Below are 13,255 nucleotides of genomic sequence, written 5' to 3' on the forward strand. Positions count from 1 at the left end.
AAGTGAAAGAAAAGAAGCGAATTCTTTTGTAGATGTTAACAAACTGGTTCTCTGTTTCTGTAGAGAGGGAAAAATCCACAAAAAAATAACATATTTTTGACAAAGAGGAACAAATCTAAAGGACTGTCAGTGCCCAACACCAAGACTTACTATAAAGCTCCAGCAATATATGAAGAAGGTTGAGAGAGCAGAGAGGAGACCAGAATAGACCCACAGACACAGAGGGCCTGTTATGCCTCAATTCTGACAAAAGAGTAAGGCACTATAAGTAGATGGATAATAGTATCTTTCAATGAAACTCTGGAATATCTATATATCAATACAAAAAAATAAATTTCAACATATATTTTTCATTGTTCAGGAAAATAACTCAAGATTAACCAGAAATTTAAAAAACACAAAACTATAAAAACCATGAGAAGATATAACATAGGAAAAACTCTCGATGACCCTGAGTTTGACAGTGGCTGTTCAGATAATAACAGTAAAAGCATGTACAAAACCCAAGCAAGCAAACTAGCAAAATTCCCAGCATAGAGGTGGAAAGGCAGGAGCAAAATTCTCACCACAAACTGAGGAGTGTCAGTAAACATTCATAAACTGTAACAAAATATCACATTCTGGTGAGTAATACTGTTAGTAAAGGTGTCTAAACATGTGGACAGGAAAAGAATATATGGGAAATGTCTTTATCTTCTATACAATATTGCTGGGAACACAAACTGCTCTAAAGCAATAAGACCTATCCAGAGGTAATATTGGGGGAACTGCCCTATTATCAAAACTTACCTACAGAATCAATGCAATTTCCATCAAAACTCTAATGGAATTCTTCATAAATAAAGAAAACAAGAAAAATCATGAAACCCAACACGTAAAAGGTGAAGCAACCCAAGCATAAAATCCAACACTAGAGGTGTCACAGTATCTGAATTCAAATTGCCCTAGAGTCCATCATAGCAGAAATAGCATGGTACTGGCACAGGAGAAGGCATAAAGCCCAACAGGATAGAGTAGAGGACCAGAAATAAACCCACAGTGCCACATCCAGCTAATTATTTACAAAGGTCCAAAAAACTTCATTGCAGAAAGAAAAAGAAAAAGAAAAAACAGTCTATTAAAGGAGAGCATGTAGAAAACTAAATATCCTCATTTAGAATGGAGTGAGATTGAAGTTAGAATGACAAAGTTATTAGATCGGTATCTCTCACCCTATACCCCATCCCAAATTAGCTCAAGATGGATCAAAGACCTTAGGGTAAGATTTTACAACTCAAAAAGGCTGAAGAAAAATATAGGAGAGACACTTGAAGATATAGACATTAACAAGCACTTTCTGAAAGGGAAACTAATGCTATAGTAAGTTACTCCAAAAGCTGATGAGCAGGATTGTATGAGAGCAACAAGCTTCTTCACAGAAACAACAGAGTGAAGAAACAGTCTACAGAATCCGGAAAATCCTTGCTATTTATTCATCTAATCACAGACTATCAAGGTAGGATATACACAGAATCCAATGAACTAGCCCAAAACCAACTCACCAGTCTAATCACTAAATGAACACAACAGACAGTTTTTAATAGATAAACATAAAAACGTGTTTAACATGTCTAGTCATCAGGAAAAATGCAAATCAAAACCACACTGAGATTCTACCTCACTCCGGTCAGGGCAATTATCACAGAGAATATAAACAGCAAATGTTGGCAAGGATGTAGGGGAAAGGAACCATTGTGACTACTGATGGAAACACAGACTTGTACAACCACAATGAAAAGAAATATGGAGATTCCAAAAGAAGTTAAAAATATCACTGCCATATTATATAGGTGTCCACTCATCACTATCTACTCAAAGGAATCTAAATCAGTATATCACAGAGATATTTGCATTTCCATGTTTACTGTAGCATTACTCATACTAGCATGATGTGGAACAATCTAGTTGTCAATCAACAGATAAATAAATATGTGAGACATGTGTGTGTGTGTGTGTATGTGGAGAGAGAGAGAGAGAGAAATTTTAGCTTACCATAAGAAAAAATGAAATGGTCTCATTTGCAAAAAGATCCTGATAAAACATTGTGTGAGAGAGAGATTGAGAGAGAGACATGAGAGTAGAAGAGAGGCTATTGGAGGAGAGGATGGGAATTGAGGAAAGAGGAGGGAAAAAGAGAATAAAGGTAAAGTGAACATGAGCAAAGAACATTATATACAAATAAAGATTGCACAGTAAAACCCATTGATTAGCATGCTCTAATGCACACACTACTCGATAAGTGATATATGGGAAGGGCACATGGTATATGGCAAGTGGGATTATAAATGAATTATTCCTTGTTCCTAAAGAAAACTAACATACCCTTAGTTTTGAGGAATATATGAGGCAATTTTTATGACAAAAGCATTAAAGCCAGGTGTGATGGCATATATTTGCAACTCCAGCCCTTCCTTCCAATGCTGAAGAAGTGAATTTCCTTGAGTTTGAGGCCAGTCTGGATTGCAGAATAACACTGTTTGAAAAAAAACAATCAAATCTTCAACTTACATTTCTTTTATCTAAGAATATAACCCAGGACCAGAATGCGTTTCGGTAGTAGAGCTCACTTCAGTGTGTGAGTTCCTAGGTTCAAGTGTCAGCGTGTAAGTGCATAGTGCATCTTAGCCGGCACTCACTGAAGAGACCGCTGTGGCAGCTCTCAGAAAGCAGCATTGCCTTATGCCCTTTGAGACATGAGAGGAGTGGAGCTGAAAGTGTGCTCACGTGTCTCCATTCACATTCAGTACATTGAACTGCACACCTGTCGATCAGATGTAGGTACAGCTAAGCAGCCATCATCAAAGCCTAAACTAAAAGGATGTCATAAACAGATAACCATACATTCTAACTCTGATTAGACTGACTGCTTGGCCCAGATTTTTTCTTCCCTTTCTAAACTATCCTACTTTCTTAATCTGAACTCAAAACTTTTACCATAAGCTTAAAACATATAGATTCTTGATCCCCTCCCCTTCTCACAAACAATACCCTGTGCATATCATTATTCCTAGAGTCCACCTTTCTAGAATAGATACTCAAGTAAGACTTGGGATTCATTACTTATACATGTCTTCCAAAGCAGCAATGTGTAATAAGTTTGTTTTAAATTAAAATTATAACTTAGATTATAAATCAAATTAAATAAAAATGTTACTTAGACAATCCATGTTCTCTTTTTCTAACATTTTCCATTTCCTAAGATAACCTTATCTACTTTTTCACAAATAAAATAATAAACTAGACAGATCTCTGCCCAGAGGCAGTTAACTGAATGAGTCACTATCCTTCCACAGCTAACCTATATAGTCAAACTACATTTAAAATGTGGCCTTAGACCTGTGAGATAAATAAGCTGACAAAGGTGACTATTGCCAGGTCCAAGAACCTGAGCTTATTTAATACCAAGGACCCACAGTGACAGGAGAGAACTGACTCTTACAAGTTGTGCTCTGACTTCCACACATGTACAGTGAAGTTACACCCTACATACAGAGAAATAAAGAAACAAATATTTTTAAAAATGAAATGAAAAGGCATATACCATAGCATTCCCATTTTTCAGTTGTAAACTGAAAGACCTAAGTGTTCCAAGGTTACAGGAAAAAAACAAACAAAAAAAAAAGAAATGCCAGGCCTCAGTATAATATGTTCCTAAATAATATTGATTTCTCTTCATATGTATATATAGATATACATATAAATGTATAAATATACACTTACATACATATAAACATATACAGTGTGTGTGTGTGTGTGTGTGTGTGTGTGTGTGTGTGTGTGTGTGTGTGTGTAAACATACATAAAGAGAAACTGGAAACTGATTGTAGTAAGCCTGATTTTAAAAAAAATCTATATATGCCCCAGTACAGGGGAATGCCAGGGCCATGAAGCAGGAGTGGGTGGGTTGGGGAGAAGGGCAGGGGACTTTTGGGATAGCATTTGAAATGTAATTGAAGAAAATATCTAATAAAAAACCAAAAATTATAATGAAAAAAATCTAACACAAAAATATTGAGTGATTTTTTTAAACTAGTTTTCGAAGATCTATAGTCTAGCCTGGCTTCCTTACAATGTAACCTTCAACATTTTATTTGGACTCCATGTGCCTCAATTTCTTATTTACTACATAGCAAAAATGACCTTCTTTTTTTATTGATTAAAGCAATTGGAGAAGTTAAAAACAACACTATACAAATATAAAATCGAGCCAAAACCACCATTTTTTCCTAATTTTTAGGCTTTTTAAAAACATATTGCTAACATGGTTCTTGTGTTAGCATTAACCTGTAAAACTATTCTATATTATCCATTAACACCAAGGAAACGAAAACTTTTAAATGTGGCCTTTAATTCTTTTCTATGATAGTTCCTCTTTTCTAGCCAAACTTTTATGTTCCTTGTTCTTTTAAGCCACAAACCGGTAGCCCAGTAAAGTCATCCATTTCTAACCCCCTGCAGATAATCCTCATTTGGTCTTAAATCCTTTAACTGCTCCCACCAAGTGACAACCCATAAGCCACATCAAACTGGCTTCAGCCTGCTTTTCTAGGACAAGTCCCAACCCCCATCCACTCCCCTGCCACAAAAGGGATTTTATCCCCCCTATATTTAATCTTTCCTAAATCTCCATCTTGTAATTCCTGTGTATAGTTCCTGGCGTTTACAGAACAAACAGCTCCTGGTATCATTAAAACTATTTATTCCGAGTAACCACAGAAACACGATTTATGTATCTATTCAAGTTAAGAAGGTACACAAATCTTTTACTCATTTTTTTTCAACACTACACACACACACACACACACACAATGGCTCTAGCTTTAAGGCAGTGCTGGCCAATTATCTGACACCCTTTCCCACCCCCCACCACTGTCCTTGCTCTTAATTTAGGCTCTGTTCTTCGTGGTGACACTGGTGTTCTTCCCACCTCTCTGCTCCCTCCCTATCCAAACCTGGTGTCCTGGGGAACACTGGGCATGCTCAGTAGCCACAGCTGATGCAGGAAGCAAACCGGGATCTTTTTTGCGGCATTAGAACCCGGCTGCAGCCTAAGGCCCTAAATCAGTGGCCCAGAAATTGCTCTATCCTTCTACGGTATCACATAACTGTGTATTCGAAAGATGAGAACGGATTTGGAAAAGGACAGTTTACAGCGGTCCTAGTCTGCAAGGTGGGTCACAACTGAAGAGCTTAAAAGAGCCTCTTACATGGTTTGGTGCTGCGGAGATTTCTGCTGTTCTGGGCAATGATCACGCTGATAGAAAGCTAGGGGGTAACTAACGTTTGGCATCTCCGCTTCACCATGTAAATACTGACCTCCTCCCACCCCCTCACCCACACCTCCCTTGAGCTGCCCCAGACTAAAAGGGATGCTGCCTTAAGTCAAAGTCTGTGCGCCAGACAGAGGAATTGTGTAGAAGACAGGCAAATCAATCACACCAAATATTAAATCAAGCAGGCGGCTAACGGACCCAGCGATAAACAAATGGGCTAATGCCAAATGACAGTTCAGGAACCTTTCATATACTCATATGTGAATAGTATGCCTGTCTCCAAAAGCACATACCTTCCACGTACACGAACTGTGGTACATGTCCCTTTGAGAGAGATACTGACAGACCACACACACACACACACACACACACACACACACACACACACAGACGACCCTTTTCCCGTTTTCTGCTGAGATCAAATCTCTAGAGCTTCAACAGCAGCAGATTCCCTCACCTCACTGCCTGAGGATGGAGCACAGGAAGAAATGTATTAAGGGCTAAATAGGATAAGGGGGTTTGGGGGTTTTTTGCAGGAGCTTGAGTCAGCACTGCAAATCTTCGGAAACAGAAAGATAAGCAATAGCAGGCAGAGAGAAAGACACATAACTGCCCCTGCTGCTAAACCCTAGCCATTTCTTCAAACAGCAACAAACATGAGACATTTCATCACCATGCTGCATCCATATTGAGGAGGAAAAAAAAAAAAAAAGCATGTGCTCTGCTTTAAGCATTTCGGTCTCTGGAGATGGGAGGAGACCCTGTCCATATGCTGTGGGAGCTCTCCACCACCCCAAAAGTACACTCTGCCAGCACCTAGCAGCGTACCACTTGCCTGACAGGTTCAGCAGCAAAGCGGTTAATCTATTTGACAGCAGGTTGTCTCTTACCGTAGGCAGCAGCGGCTCCATTTGGGCTCCCTGGTCTTTAATCTCCATGTTCTGTAACACCTCTGGAAAAAGCACCTTGCTCTGCAGTGTCTTCAGTGTCTTCCACTCAGCCGGGCACTCGCTCTGCTTAGTATTCGGATCAGGTAGCTCTGAAGCAGGAGGCAACTGCACACTCCAACTCACCAGAGTCACATGGCTCCTACTCACTCGGGCTGCTGGCCAGGATTTGCACTGATTGCCTTGAATCCTTGGGCCGGTAAGAGAGATCCCCAAAGCCCTGAATCACTGCCCACACCTGGATACTTGTATAAAGTACAGCCGATGATGCTACGAGTCCAAAGGGCAATGAGAATTTTGCCTGAGATGATAACTTCTTATACAAATGAGTTCATGCTGGCCTCTAACCAGTTCAGTCTGATTTTGACACCTTAAGACACTCACTGCATTCCAGAATCCAATAGGAAACAACAGTTCAAATATGGTGATGTCAGTGCAAAGTCTAAATAGGAGTTCTCTTACCTACTATCATTTAGTATGATATTTGAGGTAAAATGACTTCAAAATTAGAATGTCAGTGAGCTTGAACCATTCACTAACTTAAAAATGTAAGTTATTTGTAAATTGGTAAAATAGACATTTTCTATGTTTAAATTGTGAGAAACTGGCAAGTCATACACTATTAAAAAGGATTTTTTTTCTAAAATTTGTCTCTCAAAGCAGACAGGAATGGAAAATATTCTGACAATAGCAATGACTAAAATATATTAAAGGTCAATTAAAAGGTGGCAGATGTGATCAGTAGCTTAGGCATATATTCCTTGCCTTAACTCGTTAAGTAATTCCTGGAAGGAGAGGAGTCAAAGAACACCATTAGAAAAAAGACATTGGCGATGGTTTACACACACATTCTTTTAAATAATTATGGGATTCATTTTGCATACATATTTCTTGAAATTGATTATGGGATCTGTCTTCTGAATATGAAGTCAACCCCAGAGCTTCAGATATGCTAGGCAAATATTTACCGCTGAGCTGTATGTCCATCTCTTAGGTCTTTGAGAGAGGGTCTCAGTAAGAAGAAAAGAGTAGCCTTGAACTGGTTATCTCCCTGTCTCTTAGTCATAAATGTTGAGATTACAGGGGGGAAGCCAGCACTGTTCCTGGTTGTATCTATTGTAGATGGAATTATAGATAACTTTTTCATCTTCAATACAATTCTTAAAATAAGTTTTTATTGCTTTCTGGGAAACTACTAGTTTTTATACTGTAATGTTAAGAGTAACAGTTTTGTTCATAGGACATTTAGATTATACAATGGAACTGAATCTTAAGATATTTGACTAGGAATAAGTGGGCTCAACCTGATTTTCTACATCAAATTGATGAGTAAGTGTTCCTACCTACACACATAACCATAACAAACAATCAGAAATGATTTATATGAATAACATAATAAAACTGTCCTTTGAACATTAATTTCTATTTAAGTCACCTAGTTTATATTTTTTCTAAATTAATTTAAACATAATGAAGAAAATTCCAAGTGAGACAATAAAAACAAAATTGCATTTAAATTCCTATTAATCATCATTTTCTACAGTATGTATTAATCAACTCTGAATGTGCTTTGCTGGAACAACCATTGCTTTGGGACTTACTCTCCCAACAGTACCAGTGTAATAGGATTCATCAGAGCCTACTACTAAAGTTCAAGGCCAATAAGATGGTGCAGCAGGAAATGGTGCTTGCCATCAAGCCGAATAAACCGACTACATGCCCAGAACACTCAGAGTAGGAGGAGAAAACAAACCCTCACAGATATACACGAAATATAACACAATAGTAATAAATAGTATAAAATTTTAAAATCCTATCTTTCTATATATCTCTGATCCAAAAGCATCAGATACTTGCCTAGGAAAAACGAAAGAAGAAAAAGAAAATTATCCTCATTTAACCTACTATATCTATTTCATAAAATATCTTAAAGTTAATGGCCAAAGACTGAGATAGTGGATCAATCAATACCCTAACCAACTCATATAAAATGAGCAATAGCTGGAGAGAAAGTGCTCACTCATCTCTAGGTAATGGAATTTTTACTAAGAAAACAGTCTTCTAGCACAGTATCATTGGTTTCAAAATTCTGGTGGGAAAGAGAAATAAAAGAGAAGAGAAATTCCAAATTGCATAAGGAAATATGAAATGCATGAGTTATCTTATCTGTACATTCTTAGTGGAGTCTAGGAGGTGAATTATCCGGGGATTTCCTTTTTGAAACTTGCTCCAAAGTGAATTTTGTATAATTCCTAATCCATAGTATTTTCCCTTGGGCCTAGATCAGCAGTTCTCAACCTGTGGGGCACTACCCCATATCAGGTATTTACATCACAATTCATAACAGAAGCAAAATTACAGTCATGAAAAAAAATTATGGTTGGGATCACCACAACATGAGAAACTGTATTAAATGGCCACAGCATCAGGAAGGTTGAGAACTGACCTACATGATTAAAAATAGGCTTCTCTTGCTTGGAAATCCAGTAAGAATCTATTGAAACCTAACAGCCAGATTGGAAGTATCATATTAAGAACTGTATGACTCAGTTCATCAAAGGAAATAAATTAATGTTCTATACACCCTACAAGAATGTGACAATAGTCTTATTTTCATTCTATTATGTTTCAGATACTGTGTTTACTAATGATATTTTCCTGTCATATGCAGCAATATTAAAGTGGAATTTTCCTCTCTGAAGAATGAAATGAGAGTAGGGATCGGCCGGAGTCCAGCTTAGAAAGAGGCACTACGGAAAGCACTGAACAATGAGTTAACCTCATCTCTAGCTGCCCTGTCCTAACCAATCCCTTTGTTGGTAAGGAAAAAGAAATAATCTCTGTGTGAGCTTCCTTCCATGATCTGTCCTGCATCCTGAGCCTCTTGCTGAGCTCAAGTTCATCTCCTCTCTCAAGTGTACAAACCACACTGCACTCAGTGTACTCTCAGTTCCTACTTCTTTTTGCTATTTTAAGATCTAGGAATAAGATATTCCCATTAACACAATGTTTACCTTGCACAAGAGGCCATCTAATGTATTTGAAGGAAACATTGGGTTCTAGAAATTATTACCAACACTAATATTGAAAAAAAAAGATTTATTTTTCAGGGTTTTTTTTTTAAGTATTGGATTTTTAGCTTGGATCTCAAAGTCCCTTGCTTTTTTTAATATAAAATATCTGAACATTAGGCTGGCAATGACTTTAAAATTTTTTACATGAATATTTCAAAAATATTTTACATCTGATAGTACATCCCAGCACTGTTTATATCCTTTCTTTATGCTCTGTCCCAGTAATTATATATCTATTGGGACACGTACAAATGTTCTGAGCAATTTAAAACATATTATATTGATTTGTAAGATGAATCAATCAAAGCACTGCATTGAAATTACCTGACTCAAAAGAAAACAAAACTGTTTTCTTTTTTTTAAAGATTTATTTATTTTTATTTATATGAATACACTGTCGCTGTCTTCAGACACACCAGAAGAAGGCATCAGATCCCATTACAGATGGCTGTGAACCACCATGTGGTTACTGGGATTTGAACTCAGGACCTCTGGAAGAGCAGTCAGTGCTCTTAACTGCTGAAGCATCTCTCCAACCCCAAAAATGTTTTCTTATCAGCTTAAAAAAATGAATCCTGATCACTATGGGAAAAGCTAAGAATGCCTACTATAAAACATAAATGTGGGACATAGTTGCCCACAACTGGAAAGTCACTACTTAATCTCATTTTACAGATGCTTTGGGGCCCTAACTTGATAGTAATTTTAACCAATCACCAGAAAAAGAATATGCAAACTAAGTAATGCATTTCAGAGTTGTGGTGAAGTACAAACTAAAAGAGACAGTTTAAACCACATGTCTCTGAGATCACAGCTGGTTTTCCCAATCTTGAAATTTGAACAATTTAAGTTCTTAATTTTAAGGTGGTGTCTTAACTTATCCTGAAAGGGAATTCTTGCAGTCTATGTCCTCAGTTGATGGCTGAAAAACAGCATCTTAGTCCAAACTAGCTCAATTCAATAGGAGCTAAAGGGCTATTGTGCACTAGAAAGTACATTGAAACAAATAAGACATGGGCTCTGCTCAGAAAAGGCCACAATTTAGACCTGTTGTTATGCATTATAATGCTCGATTCTACACCCAAAGGTCTGGGTCTACCAGTGACTCTCATGTTTATGAGCTTTGTGGTGCAAACCTTTGCTCCTTGACTTAGTACTATTGGTTAAATAGAATTGGCTGCAGCCAGTTCCTGGAGGAATTAGAGGAAGGTGGGTGAGAAGTGACCAGGTTGGAGGAGAAAGATGGGAAGAGGAGGAAGTCACTTTGAGGGCAAATGAACAGTGGGCACATGGCCAGGAGAAACAGCAACTATCTGGGGTACACTGCTGGGGAGGGAGCCAGGCCAGCAATTAGAAGAGTAGATTAGGGGTTACCCCCAGTAACTGTCAAGGACAAATAAAATAACCATAGTCAGAGTCTCATCTATTTTTGTAAGCTACTCAGCAATGAGCTTAAAATGGTTGTATTATAATTATTTGACAATATAGCTACATAAAAATTATATGTAAAAAACAAGAGACCGAAGTATAAAACTCGAGATAAAATGACTTTTAATGACATTTTTCTCATCCTTACTTTAAAGATTTAAACTCCTTTAGGTGTTTCTTTTGTGGGAAAAAGTTAAAATTTCCCTTCTTTGCCATAAAAAAAAATTATGTCTCAACTTACTACTTCCCCAATTATCAACCATTTTTTCTAATTATTACTGTCTTTGCTAAATGGCCCTGAATGTATCATTTCTGTTCCTAACTTTGTAATACTTATTGCAAAGTTGACCTTGTGATAAAATAATCGTTCTACACCAAGTTAAAGAATTACACCAAAATAATTGTTTTTCAGAGTGAGCCCTGTGTAAATTTTACTATACATTCTTAAACTATGATGAACAAAAAAGTTTGTTTGCTCTTGAGTGTGCATCATCAAAGATGACAACTGTTGAATTAACAATGGAAGTTAATACTCAGCAATTTCTCCACTTAATCATTGATAATCAAACTATTAGTGAATAGTATCCTTATATATTTTATATACAGTATCCAGAGAAACTTTAAATATTTCATAAAATCTAATACCCTGAGTATTTATCCTAAATTTACTGTAATTGTCAGAGAATTTCAACATGTTTTCTGATTACTCACTTATAAATGGGCTTATTTTCTTATGAACAGAAAACCTCATCAGAAACTATAATTTGGACATATCATAAAATAATTTTAAGATGGTATTTTATTACAAATTTCAATAAAGACTTGTATATTTTGTGTTGCCTGCCTCTATAAAAGAAGGAAAAGGTGACTTTTCAATGTACTGTGTTGATCACAGAATGAGCTGTCCAGAATTTGCTAGAGTACCATTAACTAGGGATGTACTGCCTAACTAATGTGTTAGTGTGGAAAGGAGATAAACCTAAAGAATAATATTTAGCCAGGAAAATCAAGAATGATATAGAAATCAGAAAGAGTCATTTATAATCTCACCCACTGGAAAGAGTCACTCATACATACCATTTGGCATGTATTACCTCACCCACTGGAGAGAGTCACTCGTACCATTTGGCATGTATTACCTACATTTTGACTTTCCTGAAGGTAATGGGGATAGTTCCTTTTTGTTTATTCCTTTCACTGCATTAAAAGCAAGTGTTGACTTATAATCATGAAATAGAAGTCCTTATCTTAAAGATATGATATCTAAATAAACTCTGCAATTAAACCATTTATTAAGGTGTGTCTCTGCTATTTCACCCAAGCTGTGTCAAAACTGCCACTTTCTACTTTCAAATTCTATGCATTCATTTAAAATAACTGCCTATCATTGTTTCTTCCTTTCTTCATCCTAAACCAAGGCTCAACTAACAGAAAAGAAAACACATAAAAAAGTACATTGGAAATAAATGTCTTACTCATTTCCAATTCTTCTTCTCTTCAGTTCTAGGGAAACCTTTGCTGTGGACATCCTGGATCTTCAGCTTTCCTTAACACACTACTATTTAGAACCAGTATCCAAGTTTAGTCTTCTGAAATCCAACTGGATTTGGATATTGCATCCTAAGAATTAAACAAAATGAATAAATAAAAAATAATGGTACTTAAATAACTTCAAACTTGGTCATGATATAAAATATTATCTTGCATCAATACAAATATAATTTAACAAGAGAAAAAATTGACTTTTAAAAAAATTATGAGAAAATTAATGTTTACTTAAGCATTCTAATATTTCTCAGGAACACAAGTATCTCAAAAATAAAGACAAAGACTGGTATATTCATTTAATCAGCATTTACTGAATAATTCCTATGAATACAATACTGAGCAAGGCACTGGAAAAACTAGAAAAGTATTCCCCAAGGAGGCTACAGTATGGAAAGGAAGTGAATACTCAGACACATCCGAGGACAACATGACTGTCATACATATATGAAAGATGGAAAGGGGCCACCTATTCCAGAGCCAAGTGAAAGCAAGGGAATATGAAGGATGACACCTCACAGAAGATGACATCTAAATCAAGTTAAAAGCATATGAACAGTTTCCCATAAATTTATGTATATGGCAAACTAAAACATTACTAATATATGGTATAGACAGTGAAAAATCATAGACAGCATTATCATATTCATAGCACATGGGCAGAAAAGCCAGCTGATACTCAATGTAAGATATAGAAGAAAGGTAAGTTGAGATTTATTTCTTGTTTTTTACTTACTTTTCTTTTGTTTCTAATTATTTAGGTCAAAACTAATTGTCTCTGAAGCAAAACTGAATAACTAATAGAGTCAAAGATATTTAAATTTGTTACAAATATTATTTTAACTGAATATTAAACTATAATCAGAAGCATAATTTATCAGATATTAATGAAGTGGGGAGGAAGGTAATACACAGGGAAAGAGAAGAAGGAAAGATTAATACACAGGAA

The 13,255-nt window shown here is 36.4% G+C and overlaps 1 protein-coding gene across 13 annotated transcripts in view; it reads right to left on the bottom strand.

Moving 5' to 3' along the window:
- Slc4a10 (solute carrier family 4 member 10) overlaps nucleotides 1-13,255 on the bottom strand; it is a 458,674-nt gene that overhangs the window by 277,699 nt on the left and 167,720 nt on the right. For all 13 annotated transcript variants that reach the window (XM_085834843.1, XM_085834838.1, XM_085834841.1 and 10 more), the window contains 2 exons: nucleotides 12,237-12,381; nucleotides 6,203-6,449 (listed from right to left, as the gene is read on the bottom strand). In XM_085834843.1, coding sequence (XP_085690969.1) covers nucleotides 6,203-6,449; nucleotides 12,237-12,289 — 300 coding nt within the window. In that variant the 5' untranslated portion in view covers nucleotides 12,290-12,381. The remainder of the gene's footprint in view (nucleotides 1-6,202; nucleotides 6,450-12,236; nucleotides 12,382-13,255) is intronic.

The sequence above is a fragment of the Mus caroli genome, unplaced genomic scaffold (assembly GCF_978045245.1).
Source record: "Mus caroli unplaced genomic scaffold, Mus_caroli_1 scaffold_2, whole genome shotgun sequence".
Lineage (NCBI taxonomy): Eukaryota > Metazoa > Chordata > Mammalia > Rodentia > Muridae > Mus > Mus caroli.